Below are 20050 nucleotides of genomic sequence, written 5' to 3'. Positions count from 1 at the left end.
AATTTTCTATAAGTTTACTTTCTCTTCTTCTCTCTGCCCCCTCCAAAGATTTCCTTCCCCTCTTTTTCTGTTCTTTTTAAAAGATTATCAGTGCAAAATAGAACTACTCCAATGCCTTCTGTCTCATTAGACTCCAAGTCTCATTAGATTGATGATGATAGAACTCAGAGGAGGCATGTACCATCTTTTCATATTTGAATGTAAGCAGTTTATCCTGGTTTGGAATCCTTTATCATTGTGCATTTGTGTTTTTTTTATGTTTCTTGAATTCTGTATTTGAACTTAAAAATCTCCTAAGCAGCCTCTGATGTTTTCATCAGGAATGCTTGGAAGTCCTCTATTTCATTAAAAATCCATTCCCCACCCCCCACAGGATTATATTCAGTTTTGCTCAGTAAGTTATTTTTGGTTGTTAGCCTATGTCCTTTGTCTTTGGGAATACCATATTCCAAGCTACTTTATGGTTTGAAATAGTTAAGAGGTAGTTGGTGATGTGTAACTAGCTCAAGAGAGAGACCAGGACTAGATACATAGATCTGATATTTATGTACATAGAGATGGTATTATTGAACACATAGGAGGTGGTGAGATTACCAAGTGAAATAATACAAATAGAAAAGACAAGTGGGCTCAAGATATGACATGAACGAAGACCCAGCAAGGGATACTAAATGATAAAAATGAATTAGAGGACTTTAGACCAAGACACTATCTCTTCTTTTATTCGAAGGAAAACTGTTTATATCTTTATATCTTCGACTCAAGTGAGATCAAGACACTAAGAATTTTTATTGCTAACATTTCTAAAAGAGGTTGGGAGTTTCTATGAATTTGTGTGGCCTTAAACTCTTTGGATCTCAGTTTCCTTATCTGTAAAATGGGGGGTTTGGAATAGTTGCCTTCAGTGGTCTCTTCCAGCTCCAAATCTTTGACCCTATATTCATGTAGACCAATCTGAATTTGAATGAGAATCCCCTCTTCAACATCTCGAACAAGTTAGTCATTCAGCCTTTGTCTGAAGGCTTCTAGTGAGGGGGGAGCCCTTCAACTCTGGCCATAGCTCATTCTACTTTGGGACAGCTGTAATTATTAGGCTGTTTTTCCTTTCATTGAGCCTAAATCTGTGCCTTTGAAACTTCTTTCCATTGCTCTTAACTCTCCCTCAGGGGAGAGTCTAATCCCTCTTCCATCATTCAGATACTTGAAGACAATTATCATGTCTCCCCAAAGTCTTCTCTAGGCTAGATAACCCTAGTTCTTTCAACCAATCCTCATAGACATGATCAAAGTGCCCTTTATCATCCTAGTGTCCTTCCTTTTCTGTGCTGACTAAATGGATCTGATAAATGACAGGCATTTGAACTGTCACTCTAAACTTTGTCATCTACAAATTTGACAAGCATGTTATGGCTACCTTTATAGAAATCATTGATAAAATGTTAAATAACACATACTCAAGGACTGAACCCTGTGGCACTTTTCTAGAAACTCTCCAAGTTGTCTGTAAACCATTAATGACTTCCTGGCTATTCAACCACCCTTGAATCCTTTTAATTGTACTCTAACCCAATTCTATCTCTTTTACCAGGATAGATTGAGAAACTTTGTTAAAAACTTCACTAAAATCTTGGCAAACTGTAGTATACCCTTCATCTAACCTCTTAGTATCCCTTTTAAAAAAGGAACTGAAATTAGTATGGTATTTCTTGTTCTTGATCAAGCTATGACACTTTGTGATTACCGCTTCCTTTTCTGGGTGCTCATTAACCGTTCTAAGAGTGTAAGTCAAGCTCAGTGTTCTGTAGTTTACAGACTCTTGTCTTTCCTTTTTTGAAAGTTGAGAAAACAAATATTTTTGTCTCTCTTCAACCCTGTGGTACTCTTCTCACTCTCCATGGTCTTTCAGAAATTACTAATGGATGGCTTAGCAATAGTAGCTGCTAATTCTTTCAGTATTCTGTGACAGAGTTTGTTTGGGCTTATTGACTTGAACTTATCAAATAAAGCAGTTATCTCTTATCTGTATTTATCTTTGTTACACAGTCTATGTTTGTATAAGTAAACAATGTGTAAAGTAAAGAATGATGGTTCTATACTTCCATATAGATGTTGTGACTTCTAGTGCCATTTTTGAAAATACCAGATAACAGTATACCTAATAGGGATGGTTCTGTAATGGTTTGGAAATGGACAGAATACATGCATTAATCTCTTATGTGGGCTCAGATGTAATAACATGAGACAAATTTTTACTATAATTTGGCTGTACTAGAGTAGAATAATTTCTTAAATGTGGAATTGTGAATCTATACTGTCATTCACCACATTCTCTTCTATTTAAATGTAAACTACTTTTAATACCTTGTTATTTGTACTGTGTAAATTTACAAGTACTAATAAGTAACTTTTAACATTTTATATAAGTGTTGACTTCTCAATCACAGGACTGATAATTAAGATACTAACAAACCTATAAAATGTATATAGATATAGTTACATAGGTAAGGGACTTTAGTTTTGATCAGTTTACAGGGGAGAGTCAAAGAATAATTGCCACTTGAATTATAAACATATCACAAATAGAGAGAATATTAATTAAATATATTTCCATGGTTGTAATCCTCCCTAAGGCCCCATTTCTTAAAACTGTTATCTCACTACATTCGTTATATGTAAAATCTAATTATTTCAAAAGAGAAAAAACATTGCTAAGTTTTCTAGAAGAAAAGGTTTTCAAATTATTTTTCCATCTTAGATAAAAATGTTCTGTTACTTATTTTAGTTTACTTTTAATAGTATACTTATTATAGTTTAAAAATAATTTTCTCCTAAATAAGTTTGTCTGTGTTTTGCTACTTTATTAGAGGGAATGTAGAAGAATTCAGAATGAAAAATAGTTATTTAGAAGATTTAAATATTATTTCATTTACTTATCTACATCATATGTGTTTATTTTATGCACATAAACGTGTACATCATATGTCGTATATCCCTATATTAAAATATTTTTGTATTACCAGTAATGTTTTTATCAGTAATAGGTTTTTAGAAAAATCTTCTCTGTTTCAGAATTCTTACTCAAAGCGTGTTAAAGTCTATGGAGAGTGTCATGGCTTCTTTGAAAAAGGGTGATATCAACAAGGCTAGTCTTTAAAAAAAATTGCAAGAGGATTTACAGGATAATGTTTAATGAATATGATTTCAAGATCAGAAATAATACAAACTAAAGGCAGAAAGGTGCCAAAGCTTCTTCTTGGTGGGGAAAATGACAGTTTTTTTTGGGGGGGGAGGGATTACACTAGTAAATGTAGGATGTTGGTGGTTATGATTTTCCTTTTTCTTCTTTTGCCTATGGAAGAAAAAAAGGTACAGGATCCCTGAAAGATCAGAAAACCTACCTACAGGGGTTAAGGAAGGTGACCTAAGATGTCTCCTCAGGATTAGCAAAAACTGTTTTAGATAAACTCTCCTCAGTAAAGGAAGTCACAGGTCATGGTCTTTAACTCTTAAGTGAAAATTGAGCTGAACTAGGGATTTCATCAAGTGGAAGAGAGTAGAAGGAATGGGGAGACCTTTGTTCATTTAGGGCAAAACAGGGTTAGGGAACCTGCAGCTTCGAGGCCATATGTGGCCTTCTAGATCCTTGGGTGCAGCCTTTTGACTGAGTCCAAGTTTTATAAAATAAATCTTTTTATTAAGGGTATTTGTTCTGTGAAGTTTGGATTCAGTCAAAGGGCCACACTTGAGGACCTAGAGGGCCACATGTGGCCTTGAGGTCACAGGTTCCCCACCCCTAGAGAGATTGCTTGTAGCTAAGATGGCACTAGCAAATAAGGAAAGCCTTTTGTAAAAACTTTATGCTGTCAACTTGCCCTCAAAGCAACACTGGAATCTTGCACATGCCTTGGAAGTTTTGTCTTGAGATATTAATATTCAAGGTGAATTAGTTCTACAAAATCTGGAAGAGAAGAGGGTTAAATTAAGCAGTAACTGAGAAATGTCATGTAGTAGTGAGATTAGTACTTAATAGCACCTAAGTATTTGTCTTTCTTTAAATTTTTCTCTTTTTGGGTATTTAAAAATACTTTTGGTAGGTAGTAAATATTTGTAGTTAGTTGTTTTAATTAACATTTTTTGTTAAATAATAAGTTTGAGTAGTAGGAACATGTGTAGTCATTTTTGACCAAAGCTATAGGAATCCTAGCTATTTGGACCATGTGGCTATAACCAAAGCATTATAATCTTGGTTACAACTTAGCCAACTTTTAGGTTAGTATCTGAGAATGAATAATCTTTGGAGAGCTAGCTTTAAAAACTAGTGAAGTGTTGACAAATATCATATGATTAGTTTGCACTAAGCTATCTGATGTTTAAGTCAAGATATCTATGTCTAACACAAAATTATTTCCTTGATTTTTCTTGGAATCTATTTTTTTATTGAAGAGCATCATTGGAAATAAATAATTCAGTCAAGTAATTGTCTAATGAAGGATCTGAACTCAGTCTTCCTGACTCCAAGTCTAGTACTCATACCCACTGTACCATATAACTGCCTGTCAGACATTACTTTCTCTCTTTCCTCCAACTCTAAGAAATAGATCTTTTCTCTGCCCCATCTATAGTCGTTATGTAACCTTTAGTTGGTCAGTATTTTTAATTGAATGAAACAAGAATGGATAATGGCCATAGCATATATAAATATTGTATTTCATTGAAAATGGCACTTTTATAAGTTAAATATAACTGTGATTGGTTTCTGTCATTTCATAAACCTGGGATTACAGTCATTTCTAGGTATAAAGGAATAGTTTGGAAAACAAAGAGATGACTTGAATAAATTATGTAAATAAGATAGATATTTTTTAAAATTACTTATAAACAAATTCTTTGAGAAGAATTAGATGACACATTACCCAAACTTGTGTGAATTTGAGAAAAATAAAGATTTTTTGGTAAGAACTTTTAGTTTTGTAATCTTGCACATCAGTAGGTATTGATGAATTTTGATGCCCATTGGAGAATTTATGTTTATTTACTCCTCTCTTTGTCCAAAGAATAATTTACTTTGGTTTTTATGTATTAAGTTTTCTTACTAAGATATTCTTAATTTGGGGAAAGCTTTAGAATAACTTTTATTTTTAGTTCAACAGAAATTGATGACATGCTTAGAAAATCAACAAATCTGCTGCTGACAAGAACTTTGAGTAGCTGTTTACAGAACCTTATTAAAAAGCCTCACATAGGTCTGACAGAGGTAGGTTTAATATGTAAAGCTTAAGGTTTCTTCGATGGAATAGTTGTCATAAAAACCTACTAATGTTGATCACGGCATTATAAAATTAGCTTCGTTTCATTTTGTATCAGTTAATAAATATCAAAGTATGTTTTAAGCTAAAAACAAACCAAGGGTTTGTCAAAGAATATACAAAGGGAAATTATTTACATAAAGGAAAGTAGATGACAAAAGAGATCAGAATTTATATGTTTGCAGTTGCCACAGATTCAGTGGCAAAATTTGAGAGTTACATTTTGCTGCTTTGTAATTGAAAAAAAGACTTGAAAAAATATCTTAAAATTATTTTAAATTAATTGACAGGGCTTAGATTATTTTTAACTTTTTTATTCTTCATTGTTGTATCCTTCATAGGCATTATTTGTAACAGACTTTCAAAATCAGTAGTTAATCAGCTATATCCTGTAATGCTATAATTATGTAGTGATGGTGCAGTTGTCGGAAGCAGTAATCCTGTTTTTAAAATCAGATGGCTTTGGGTCATGTACCCTGCATTTTACCGGATATATTTTGTGTTTTGTAGCTAGTGCAAATCATCATAAACACAACACACCTGGAACAAGCCTGTAAATACCTTGAAGACTTTATAACTAACATAACAAATATTTCCCAAGAAACAGTTCATACTACAAGGCTTTATGGACTTTCTACTTTTAAGGTATGTAAAGTGTAACTTAGTTACCAGGCCAAAAACTTCATTATAATCACTGTAAGCAAACTATTAAAAATAAAAGGCAATTTTTATTATGTGCTTAATGCCAGCAAATTCCTAAGAATTGAGAATTAAAGATAATCATTATCAACAGTGAGCAGATAAATGTAATTTCCTTTTTGGCATTTTAAACATCTTATTAAAATCAAGAAAAATGTGTGTTTTCTGCAGATGTCACATTATGGTCACATTTTAGAGGATCATAGTAAATTCTAATATGTTTATCATTATAATTAGATTTTTATTAAATTTTTACAGTTATATTCATTTTATCCAGAACATGTATTGCTATACACAGAGGAATGAAGAGATTTAGACTCTAAAATTAAGATTACATAAATGAATGGTAAAAACCATTATGTATCTTTTATTGGCAATGATTTGAAAAAATAATTAATTACCTTTTTATATGACATTAAAAACTTTTACTTTTGCTGGAATGGAATAGTTGTTATCTGTATATTTATATACGTAAATATATATCACTACATACATTGTATGTATATTGTATACAATATATATTGTATGCTGTATTATATATTGTAAATATACCATATTATATATTGTAACTATACAATCACTACAAGGTGATTAAAGCCATTTTAGCAGAACAAGTTTTCTGAAATTGTACTTTAGAATTTAGAATTATGCTGGAATAAAAACATTTTGCAAGTTTGCAAACATTAGTTTATGAAGTGTTTTTCCCCCAAGAATATAGGACAATAACGTTACCTAGTTATGGAAGTCACTTTTATATTGAGATATGTTGACTTTCAGTGGGACTAATAATAAGTTTCACATTTTCCCCTGTAAAACTTTGTGCCTTATAGAAATTTTATATAAATGGTACTACACACACATATAAATACACACATATTTGTCAGTTTTTTCGAGTTCCTACTTAAGTCTCTTTTAAATGTTTTGTGTTTTTAAAGCTGTATATACCTTTATACTTTTGGAATATAAATTAGCTAAATTACCCATAAAATTTGGTGTCATTTCAAGCATACTTAGGTTTCCCCCCCCCCCAAAAAAAATTACTACTAGAGAAAGAAACCCACTTAAACTCTGTAAACAGATAAAGGGTCAGCTTCTCAAAGTATGTGTGGGACCCAGAGTAATCAAGTCTAGGATTTAATAGAAATTGATAATTTTAACAAATTCCCTCCATTACCACATCTCACAACTCTAAATATCTCAGCGCCCTGCAATGATCCTAGTACCTTCTGATTACAATGCAAGGTGGCAGCTATATCAGTAGTTCCAAATCTGATGACTAAAATTTAGCCAGACTTTGAAAAGTTCCTCTTTTGAATTTCCCAGAGCATCCATTCCAGACCTTCGTTTTTCTCCTAAAGCCTTCCATACTTCCACTTCCCCCTACCGTCTCAGGTGAAGACATTGTTGCGTCATACGTTACTGAGAAAATAGAGGACATTTGCAATGAGGTTTGTCTTGTCCTCTTTTCTTTATCTCAAAACTCCATGACTCACATCATCTCTCTGTCTCTTCTCTTTCACTCCAGCCTCACCTAAAGCCCTTTTCTTTATCCCAGCCAACCCTTCTAATGTGTACCCTTGACCCCATCCCCTCTTCCAGCAGATTTCCCCCGTGATCATTCTTCTTTCCCCCCTTATTTTCCATCTCTATGTACTGGTTCCTTTTGTCTTTCTTCAAATAAGTCAGTCTCCTCCATCCCTAAAAATAAACAAACCTCACTTGACACTACCTTCTCCTCAAGCCATCATCTTATATATATCTCTTTCCTTTCTAGTCAAACTCCCAGAAAAAGCTGTCTATACTTGTTGCTTCTATTTCTTCTCCTGTCACTCATTCAGACCTTTGCATTATGCTTCCAGTCTCATCATTCAAGTGAAATTGCTGTCTCCACAGTTTCCAGTGATCTCCTAATTAAAAAAGAAATTCATTTTGAACTTAAAACATCAAAAAGAGCCTTTCTATATACATGTAAGAACACAAAAAAGGATTTTTAAAGAAACAGTAAATATGTTTTATATTGTTTGCTTTTTTAAAAAAAGCACATGATTAATTCTGCATGTTATTTTAAAAACTGCCCTGTTTGTGTTTCTTCTGTTTTCTTCTATGCATTTTTGAAAATATACCAAATCATATGGCTTTTCCTCATTTTTCATTCTTCTTGACTTTTCTGCAGCATTAGACACTCTTGACCACCTGTCCACTCTGGGCTATGTTGACATCACTTTCTCTTGGTTCTTCTATCTGATGGATCCTTTTCATTCTTCCCTTCTGGGTCTTAATCAAAATCCTACTTCCTGGCTACTGCTCTATATGTTTGTCCTCTATGTTTGTTCTCTTCTCTCTCTCTATTCTCTTGGTGATATCATCAGTTTCCATGGATTTAATTATCATCTCTATGTAGATGAATCCCAAATCTATGTATCCAGATCTAGTCTCTCTCCTAAGGTCAACCTCACATTACCAGTGGCTGAGTGGATACTTTGAATGGGAAATCCTTTAGACTCAAGCAAGTCTTTTTGAACTCAAGATATCTAAACTATGATTTATAATCTTTTTCCGAAATCTTCCCTAAAGTTCTCTTCCATACTTCTCTGTTTTTGCTGAGGACACCACTGTCTTTCCAGCTAGCCAGGTTTGTAATTTGAGTCATCCTCAATTTCTCACTGTCCCCGACTCCACTTACTCAATCAGTTGCCAAGTCATATAAATTTTACCTTCAGAGCATTTATTATATTTGTCTACTTAGGTCTTCTCACATGTTCGTCATGCTAGTTAGGCCTTCCTCACTTCTGTCATGGACTAGTGCAGCAACCTTCTAATTGGTGTCCTCTGCTCAAGTCTCTCTTGCCTTTAATTCATTCTCCATACAACTGCCAAAATGAAATTCTTAAAGCACAAGGATGGCTATCTTTCTCTTCCTTAATAAGCCCCAGTGGTTGTGTGTTGCCACTAGAAGCAAATACATGACACACATCATCTTTCTCATTCTCTTCTCTTTTACTCCTGTTTACTACTTTTTACTACGGTTTAGCATTTAAAGCTCTTCACAATCTAGCTCTAACCGACCTTTCTAGCCTTATTATGGATTATTCTCCTTCATGTGCTCTGTGTTAAATCCAAATTGCCCTTGTTGCTATTCCTCACATGTGACATTCTATCTCCTGTCTCTCTGCTTTTCTGCTGGTGGTAAGCTATGCCTGGAAGACACTCCCTCCTCACCGTTTCCTTTTAGAATCCCTAATTTTCTTGAGAGCTTAGGTCAGTGCCACCTCCTGTATGAGGTTTTTCCTGCTCTCCCCATTTGCTAATGTCTCCCTCCTCTATTACCTTGTATTATTTTGTATATATTTATGTTTGTACTTAACGGCTTATTAATGATTGATTTATAGCTTACTTTCTTGACATTATGTTGATGCCACTGGAATACTTGAACTTTCTTTTTGTTTATCATTCACTCTTAGCACATGATTGGCCAACCGTTTTGAGTCATACATTTTCTTTGATGACATTTTTTACACTGCCTCTCTTGCTCAGTTCTTCCTTATCAAATATAAAGTCTTCTTTTGGGCCTGTTCTGCCTTTCTGATCTTCTTTAACTGGCTTACTTGTTCCTCAAACATGACATTACATCTCCTGTCTCCTGGCCTAGCTGTCCTCCACACCGTAATGCCTTACCCTTTCACTTTTGCCTCTTAGTTTTCCTGATTTCAAGAGCCAAATTCCACTTTTGTTGTGTCACATGTGCCTTGTCTGCCCAGTTAGACTGTAAACTTCTTGAAGGCAGGAGACATAGACATATACTATATACACATACAAATATGTATATACTTTGCAAATCTTAAAGCACTGTATAAATACCTTCTATGACCATGATGATGAATTATATTAACCTTAGTAATTTAATTAAAATTAATGTCACTTGTAATGAAAGTTTAGCGAAACCAGCTCAGGGAAGGAAATGATTGTAGAGTATTGTAAAAGCTGAATGTGTCAGTGTTATTTAAATCTAATGAAGACTTTAAAGAGAATGATACATATTACAGTGACACTTATAAATTTGTCAGAATAGAGAAAGTGTATAGAAATAAGAAAAGGGCAAATGGAATGCCTAAATTCTTTTTTTTTTGGTGAGGCAATCAGGGTTAAGTGACTTGCCCAGGGTCACACAGCTAGTAAGTGTCAAGTGTCTGAGGTCAGATCTAAACTCAGATCTTCCTGATTCCACGGCCAGTACTCACCTATATTCTTAAGTGGGGAAAAAGACAACCTGAGTCATTATTAACTTGGGAAGATAAATCACTTTGCAGTTTCCTACTAGTTACTGGGTAACATGACTGATTCATTCTATATTAATTTACCTTTCTTCAATAGTAGTGTCAAATTATTTAGAGAAAGAAGATGCAATGGAAATAATCTGGACTTAAGTATAGCTTTTAGTTTTTTTGCAAATTATATTTTCATTAACAAATAACAAACTATCCCTAACCCTTACTGCCGTTCAGTAGGTGGGTAACTAGTTGGAATGCCACACATAAAGGTGACCAAGGAGTCAGTGCTGTCAGCCTGGAGATTGTATAATAATATTGAATGATCATTCAGCAAATATTTGCCTATTACTAACTTGGTGCAAGGTACTCTACTAGGTGTTATGAGGGATACAAAAAGTGATGGGCCAGAAATAATCAATTGCTAAATTTTCAGTGTGATCATTTACCCCTTAGTAATCAGCACACACTATAAATCTGGGGTTAATTTATTTTTTATTGGTTGTCCAGGCTTAAGAAAGCAATGGATAAAATGTTAATAATTCAGATTAAACTTAAAAATGTGCCATGTGTACATTTTTCCCCCCAGAGAGCTGGTTGTTAAATATTTACCAGCACTCCCCTGGATACAAACATATAGAACACATGACCTCTTTCCTCTAGAAGTTTATAATCAGATATTGGAGGTTTTTATACACGTACATACACATACATATTACAAGGTGGTAAATGATTAGTACCCATTCATGGCATATAGAGTAAGTGCCATATGGCTGTGGAGGATAAATCTCTTCTAGCTGCCATGATCAGATTTTATGAAAGAGGAAGAATTTTGGTGAATGGGTAGGCTTCAAGTTTTTCCACATTCCAGCCCATCTTCTACATAGCCACCAAAGTGATTTTCCTAAAGTCAGGGTCACCATTTAGTAAATTCTAGTCATCTATTCTCCCTCCTACTCCATTCCCACACCTCCACCATTACATTGTGGGTTCCATGAGAGGAGGGACTGTTTTTTGCCTGCTTTTGTATCATCAGTGTTTAGCATAGTACCTGGTACATAGTAAGTATACTATTAATAATAACAGTAATAAATGCTTGTTGACTGTTTACTTCCTGTTGACTTTTTAACTCTAATACCAAACATAAATTTTGTCATTTAAGGCTCTTAACAACCTGAAATTCTGGAATTTTTCCTACTTTTCCAGTCTACTTATACATTATTCCTCTTTATGGCTTGTTCAATTTCTTTTTTCTGAGTTATTTACCTCTTTTATTTCTTATTCTGTTAATATAAGTACTTTGTATTTTTGTTTATATTTATCCATTTCACATAAGTTTTGTTGGCATGTAACTAAGCAAAATAGATTTTAATAATTTCATTTGTTTCATTTCCATTTGTTGTGAATTTTTCTTTTACATTTTTGACATTGGCGATTTTATTTTGTGGCTGTTTTAATCAGATTACATAATGGTTTATCTAATTTCATATTTTTAAAAAAATAGCTCTTAGTTTTACTTATTTCAATTTATTTTGCTTTTAATTTGGTGTATCCTTTCTTTTATATTCAGAATTCCTATTTTTGTGTTGGAGATTTTTGATTTATTGCTTTTCTAGGGTTTTTAAAAAAAAAGTTTCACGCCCAGTTCATTGATTTGTTCTTTCTCTCTAATCTAACTTCTTAAATTGAAGTCTCTGTCACTTGACTGTTCTCCTCTGACTCCACCTTCTTTAAATTCCTTTTTCCTTTCTGTCTGTAGCTTCCTATTTCTCTTTTGAGTCTACTGTATTTCTATATTCACCTCTTTATGTTTGTATTTTCAGTCCTCCTTTGTTCAGTATAGATGAGAGTGAGGTTTTCATATGATACTTGTTCCTCTTGCCCCTTTCATGTTTGTATATTTTTTTCCTTTCAGATCACCCAATTATGAAAAAGAGTAAGTTCTACCACTTTCTCCCTTATTTCTTTTGTGGTATGGTCTTTTCCCCCCTCTCTTTTCTTTCTATAAGACCATTAGAACGAACAAGACCACTCTTTCTCTATTTGTCTTAGTTAACTAACCCTTTTTAACTCTTCATGTTTTGAAGGGAATCTTACTTATCCTCACTTTGGAATATAAGGACATAATCATCATTCAGCATCTTTCAATTATGCAAATTTTTTTTTTTATGTTTCTTATGGCTCCTGTCTTAGCATTTCAAAATTTTTCCTCAGCTTAGGTCTTTTCATCTGGAATACATGAAAGTTCTTTATTCTGTTAAAGGTCCACCCCCACCCCATTCCCCACTCTGCTTCATAATTGTATTCAGTTTTTAGGGCAAATTATTCTTGGTTGTATGCCTTTATCTTTTGCTTTTTGGAAAAGCAACATTTTCAGGGGCAGCTAGGTGGTGCAGTGGATAGAGCACTGGCCCTGGAGTCAGGAGGACATGTGTTCAAATCTAGCTTCAGTAGCTATGTGACACTGGGCAAATCACTTAAACCCTGATCACTTAGCCGTTTAAAAAAATTTTTTTCTCTTATTAGTAGTTGTTACTGCCAGGTCTTGTGGGATCTTGTACTCTTTCTTTTTGACTGATTGCAGTATTTTTTCTTTGACTTGGAGCCTTAGATTTTTTCTTTTTTTTTTTGGAGAGGGGAAGGCAGGGCAATTGGGGTTAAGTGACTTGCCCAAGGTCATACAGCTAGTGTGTCCACTGTCTGAGGCTGGATTTGAACTCAGGTCCTCCTGACTCCAGGCTCAGTGCTCTATCCACTGTACCACCTAGCTGCTCCCCTTCTCACCCCCCAGCCTTCGATTTTGGCTATATTTTTCCTGGGAGTTTTTATTTTGAGTTTTGTTCGGGTGGTGACTGGTAGCTTCTTTTTCTTTTCACTTTGTTTGCTGATTCTTATGGATCTGGCTAGTTTTTATTTAAGATTTCTTGAAATGTGGTATACAGGATTTTTGTTTTGTTATGGTTTTCATGGAGTCTATTGATATTTAAAATATCTCTACTTGACCTTTTCCCCAGATTATTTTTGATAGTAGATACCTTATCTTGCATTTTCTTCTATTTTTTCAGTCACTGAATTCTATTTGCTCTGTTCTGATTTTCAGGGAGTCTGTGGGTGAGATTTTCCACTGTTGCTGTGTTCTACTTCCCTTTGGGTGTCTGTGATATGAACTCTGCCAGGTTTCTAACTTGTTTACCTCTGCTGCAGTTGGTTTGCCTGGAGAGGATCCCATAATTTTCTTACTGTCTTTGTGTGTAATATTAATCTAGATGAGAGAACTTTCTGTTGTTTCTCTTTGCCTTTCTCCATCTTTATTCATTCTGGTGACCTTTTTATCTTTTCAGGGGCATATATGAGAGAGATGCGTACCTGTATAACTTTTTATACTGCCTTCTTAACCAGAAGTGAAAGTTTTACATATATATGTATGTGTGTGTATATATGTATAAATGAATGTGTATGTGTATGTATACACACATGCATATATACATACATATACATGTATGTATAATGAAATGCATTACCATCCAATTTGCTAATGCACCATGGATCTTTACATTTGACTTCTATCCCCAGTTTTTTTGCTACCACAAAACATCTTGGCTATGAATATCCTGGTGTGTATTAGGCCTTCCTTTCTGCCTTCAACCTTGGGGTTTATTAGGAGGATGGATCATAAGGTATGAATAATTGGGGACTTTTTTGCATAAGTTTACATTGTTTTCCCCAGTGTCAAACTAATTCACAACTATGTCAGCCTCTTTCCCCTTCTCCTTTGAAGAGTTGAGGACTATGTGTATAGAGTACTACATATAATAACAGATTTTTTTTTCTGTATGATTGTTTAATTTTGCTGAATTGAGTTTTTATATTGAGAAATCTTAAGTGATACAGAAACAACATATCAATAATAATTCAGTTTTCAAAAGTGTATTAATGTGCTTATCCTCCCAGTTCTCCTAATATTGGCTTATTCTATCTTTTACCATCTTTGTTAGTTTGATGGGTAGCACATTAATTCTTGATCAGCTCTGTAGACTTGGCCTATTATGGATTCACAATGTTCCAGTTTTAACCTTCTGTATTATTGATTAGACCTCTTATTCATATTTCATTGATTCCCTGTTATAATATGAATATTACAACTCTAACATGAAATACTTTGTATTACAGTTATCTGTTTGTATCTCCCCTTTTAGATTACAAATGCCTGCAGGAAAAGGCCGATTCTTTTTTTTAAAATTTATTTAGTTTTCAGCATTGATTTTCACAAGAGTTTGAATTACAAATTTTCTCCCCATTTCTACCCTCCCCCCCACTCCAAGATGGCATATATTCTGGTTGTCCTGTTCCCCAGTCAGCCCCGCCTTCTGTCACCCCACTCTCCTCCCATCCCCCTTTCCCTTCCTTTCTTGTAGGGCAAGATAAATTTCTATGCCCCATTGCCTGTGTATCTTATTTTCTAGCTGCATGCAAAAACTTTTTCTTTTGTTTTTGAACATCCGTTTTTAAAACTCTGAGTTCCAAATTCTCTCCTCTCTTCCCTTCCCACCCACCCTCCCTAAGAAGTCAAGCAATTCAACATAGGCCACATGTGTATCATTATGTATAACCCTTCCACAATACTCATGTTGTGAAAGACTAACTATATTTTGCTCCTTCCTAACCTATCCCCCTTTATTGAATTTTCTCCTTTGGCCCTGTCCCCTTTTGAAAGTGTTTGTTTTTGATTACCTCCACCCCCATCTTCCCTCCCTTCTATCATCCCCCACTTTTTTATCTTCTTCCTCCTTTTTTCCTGTGGGGTAAGATACCCAAATGAGTATGTATGGTATTCCCTCCTCAGATCAAATTTGATGAGAGTAAGATTCACTCATTCCCCCTCACCTGCCTTCTCTTCTCTTCCTACAGAACTGCTTTTTCTTGCCACTTTTATGGGAGATAATTTACCCCATTCTATCTCTCCCTATCTCCCTCTCTCAACATATTCCTCTCTCATCCCTTAATTTGATTTTATTTCTTTTAGATATCTTCCCTTCATCTTCAACTCACCCTGTGCCCTCCCTCCCTCCCTCTCTCTCTCTCTCTCTCTCTCTCTCTCTCTCTCTCTCTATATATATATATATATATATATATATATATACACACACACATACCTATATACATACATACACACTCACATATACATATATACATAAGATATATATATATATATATATATATATGCATATTCCCTTCAGCTACCCTAATACTGAGGTCTCATGAATCATACACATCATCTTTCCATGTAGGAATGTAAACACAACAGTTCAACTTTAGTAAGTCCCTTGCAATTTCTTTTTCTTGTTCTTTTTCTTGATTACCTTTTCATGCTTCTCTTGAGTCTTATGTTTGAAAGTCAAATTTTCTATTCAGCTCTGGTCTTTTCACTGAGAAAGCTTGAAAGTCCTCTATTTTATTAAAAATCCATATTTTGCCTTGGAGCATGATACTCAGTTTTGCTGGGTAGGTGATTCTTGGTTTTAATCCTAGCTCCATTGACCTCCGGAATATCGTATTCCAAGAAAAGGCCGATTCTTAATCTACTCCCTTAAAACAATCCAAGATGGATGTAATGATAAGAATGTCAAAGTTTAGGACATAGTTGGTGACTAGGAAGGATGTATAATCCACGTGCTTATTATTATTTAAGATGAGAGCTCGAGTACAAAAAGCAAAAGAAGAGCAAGTATTGTGGGAAAGGGAAAGCATCGGGGCAGAGGATGAAATAGATATTTAAGTCCTTCATTATACCTCTAGGAAAAATAGCATTTTATATAGTGCTTTAATGTTTGCAAAGCACTTATTTTCTTATTTTATCCTCATGACAACCTTGCGGGTTAGGTTTTATTATCCACATTTTATAGCTTGAGGAAACTGAGGTATAGTGACTTGTTATGAGGCATATAGCTAGTAAGTGTCTGAAGTCAGATTTCAGCTTAGGTCTTCCTCACCACAGGTCCAGTGCTTTATCTGCTGCATTACCTAGCTAGCTACCTAATGACTTTTATCCTGCACTTGAAATAAATATGGCCACTGAAAAGTAGATGATAAAAGAAAATTTGGAACTCCAGGGAAACTTTTTGTATTCTCTTTAATCATTTATTTTGCACTCAATGTGTATGTGTGTCTGTGTGTGTTTTTAACACTAGGATGCTAGACATTCAGCTGAAGGTGAAATATATACTAAGCTCAACCAAAAAATTGATGAATTTGTTCAGCTTGCTGACTATGACTGGACAATGTCTGAGCCAGATGGAAGAGCCAGTGGATATTTAATGGATCTTATTAATTTCTTACGAAGCACCTTTCAAGTGTTTACTCATTTGCCTGTAAGTATGAAAATTTAAAAATGACTTGTTTTTATTAAAGTTGAGCTCTCTGTAATATGCTGTTAAGGGATGAATTTTAATGAGGGAGTTGAATAGAAATTAATTTATTTTAAATAACTTGCTAGATTGTTTCCAGCTTCTTTCTATTATCTAATTCAGTTTGTATACTTTCAGCTCAGTACTTAGTTTTTATGAAAGATTTTTAAAAAATTTATGAAATTTTGGATATTAAAAAAATCTTGGGATTTATAGCATAATACTAAATATATCTATATCTATCTATAGCTAAAAGTTAAAACAAATGGCTTTTCTTGCCTGAAAAGCAAACAAAGTTGGGTGATATAAATAAATGACTTAAAAACAAAGCAGAAGACATTGTTCTCCTTCAGTATAAAATATGGTGTGATTTTTATGGTTGGCAAGACATAATACTCTGGAAAAGGTCCAGAGAGGAGTAGCTAAAGTGAACAGGAGTCTTTTATTTGAGCATAGATCAAAAAGGATAGACTCTTCAGTCTAGAAAGATAGTGACTAAGAAGGAATCTTACTTGAATGTATGGAGATCATGAAGGATATAAATATGGTGAGCATGAATTTGTTACCCAAAGACTAGAACTAGTCTTAGAGTTTACAAAAAGTATTTTAGAATAAAAAGAACTACTTTAAAGAATGGTCAATAAATTTAATTGAACTTCTTATCCCAAGAGAGTATATTAACAGGAAATATACATAATGGATTTGCACTCTTATTTTCATTCAACACCCATTTTAAAAGAGGAAATATGAATTTTTTTCTTTTCCCTCACAAGTACCACCAAGTGTAGGAGCTTTGATGAAGACTTGGTCGGTTTAAGACATTTTAAAATTGAAGGCTTTTTCTAAAAGTAGAGAAAGAGTACTCAAAGAGAGCTAACGAGGGTTAACTGCTCTGATCAAGGCTTTAACAGCTCTTTAAGGGAGGATATCATGCTACTTAATGAAGTATATAGTTTCTCTGGTCACTGTGAATTCACTCTGCTCCCACCTGGGAGCATTTTACCTATGTAATTCTCCCTCTACACACACACACACACACACACACACACACACACACACACACTCTCTCTCTCTCTCTCTCTCTCTCACACTCACACTCTCACACTCTCTCTTTCACTCTCTCTCTCTCTTTAATGTCAAGTTTTTGCTAAAAGGAGGGTTAGAGATTATGTGTGTTAAACTAGTTTTTAAAAAGCTTTAAGCTTTAAATAGATGCATGAATATTATTAAGAGAAGTTATGAATGTTTGTGATACATACCTTTCCCTGTTGGTATCTGGTAGGGCAGTTGTGCTGCCTAGAGAGCATCCCTTGGTAACATTGTTAGAGAGGAATGGTGGACCAAATGGACCATTGTTCTGACATAATATAGCACTTCTTATGATCTTAGATAGATTTTCATGTTTCATAGGGTTTTTTTTTTACAAATCATCTAATGCATGTTTATCCCTTGTAAAATAAAACTAGGTTATACTGATATCACAGCAAGTGTTCATTGAACAGCAATTACCATCATTATCCAGATGAAAATATCATCAGCCTACTTTTAATTTTACCATTATTTTTAGTTATTAAAGATCTCTTTCATTTATGCTTCTTCCTTGCCAAGGCTTTACATGGATGGTTGTTTTCATATAGTAGTCTCTATAAAAATTGGATTCTAACTAATGTTCTCTAACTGTAACACCTCAAATGGACTCCAATTTAGGAGGGATTTAATATAAAATTATTTCATGAAAAGAGATAGTTAATATTTTGCCTTTGTGTGAAAGGAACTCTTATGGTATGGTGTAATTGTATGCTGATTACACTACTTACAGTGTTAAACTGTGGTCTTAAGCTGTTTTACAGCTATTTCCATCGCTATTTGTGTCTCCTTTTTATCATTTCATGTGTAGTCCTTCATTTTTAGAAGTAGCATATTTCCTATTAAAAATTATAGTGCTTGTAATTAGTAATAGAGAAAGCTCTTTCTTTTTTTGGCTTCTAAGCAGTTCTGTGCTTTTAGTTAGTAATAGAGAAAACTCTTTCTTTTTTGGCTTCTAAGCAGTTCTAGGCATTTGGTGATATGCTTATTTGTAGATTTGTCTTCTTATGAAGAATTATTAATTGAGGTTATAGTGACTTTGAAATAGAATTTGATATGTTACAGAGATTAATAATCAAAAACACAAGTGTTCTGAGTGTGTGTGGTTCTCCAACCTTCCTATTTTCTCAACTATCTGTAAAATTTTATGTAATTCTGTTGGCTTGATCATTTAGAGATGACTTTCTGCAAAAGAAATAGTACATATTTTGAAAAATGTAGACTAAAATGTTCCAACTGCAGAGTATGACCAGATTAGGTAGGAGTAATAGTAAGAAGAAGAAGAAGAAGAGGAAGAGGAGGAAGAAGGAGGAGGAGGAGGAGGAAGAAGAAGGAGGAGGAAGAAGAAGAAGAAGAAGGAAGAAGAAAGAAGGGGAAGAAGATGATGGCGAAGAAGATGATGGCGATGATGACAGTGATGATGAAGATGACCAGTCTCAGGGAGACAGTTTAAACCCATTATGGTTCTGGCTAGCCTTAAATACATTATTGTACCTCCTAAATAAAATATTATCATCTTTACTAAGTAGAATTAAGTGTAACTTCAAAATTAAAGACCAAGATGAACCAAAATATCTTATTAATCACTTGATATAAATCAATTATATCTAAGTAGAAGGCTTTACTAAAACATATTAAACAGTTACTTCATATTATAGAAGTTTTCTTCAGTTATATAAAACTCTTTGTATTTTGGGAGCATAAAAAATTCTTTTTTAACATGTGCAGTTATGTATAACATTTCCATATTAGTCTTTTTGTACAAGAAGATATGAATAAAAGAAAAAATGAAAGAAAGTGAAAAATAGCATGCTTCAGTCTGTGTTCAAACAATATCATTTATTTCTCTGGAGGTGGATAATATGTTTCATCAGCAATCTTTTGGGATTATCTTGGATCATTCTATATAGCATAAAATTCTTAGTGTGCACTATTGAAAGCTGGAAGTTGAAAGCTTTGAGCTTAAATATAAAGTCACATTTAACCAATGGATGGAGGCATTATGTACAGATATCTTGGGTTTTTCCAGGTAGGACACAGCAAACATAATTTTTTCAAAAAAATCGGCTGAGATTGAATATGTTAAGAGGCTTACTGGCATCCTGAAATCAATATGAACGTGAAGAGCATATTTAATGAATTGGCTTTACCATATACTTTCAGAATTGTAAAGTGAGCCATAACAAATGGAAAGTATTTGAACAAAAACACATGATATTAATGAAACGTAGGGCCTACCCAAAAGCTATAGAAAGATTAACATTTCATTGAAGTGGATGAAAGAGGTACA

The 20050-nt window shown here is 34.0% G+C and overlaps 1 protein-coding gene across 6 annotated transcripts in view; it reads left to right on the top strand.

Annotated features, from left to right (window-relative positions):
- Positions 1 to 20050, top strand: part of EXOC6 (exocyst complex component 6) — a 226665-nt gene that overhangs the window by 127661 nt on the left and 78954 nt on the right. For all 6 annotated transcript variants that reach the window (XM_036735137.1, XM_036735136.1, XM_036735138.1 and 3 more), the window contains exons 16-18: positions 5143 to 5254; positions 5817 to 5951; positions 16459 to 16638. In XM_036735137.1, the coding sequence (XP_036591032.1) occupies positions 5143 to 5254; positions 5817 to 5951; positions 16459 to 16638 (427 nt within the window). The remainder of the gene's footprint in view (positions 1 to 5142; positions 5255 to 5816; positions 5952 to 16458; positions 16639 to 20050) is intronic.

This window comes from Trichosurus vulpecula, chromosome 8 (assembly GCF_011100635.1).
Source record: "Trichosurus vulpecula isolate mTriVul1 chromosome 8, mTriVul1.pri, whole genome shotgun sequence".
Lineage (NCBI taxonomy): Eukaryota > Metazoa > Chordata > Mammalia > Diprotodontia > Phalangeridae > Trichosurus > Trichosurus vulpecula.
This window is presented reverse-complemented; position numbering and strand designations above follow the sequence as displayed.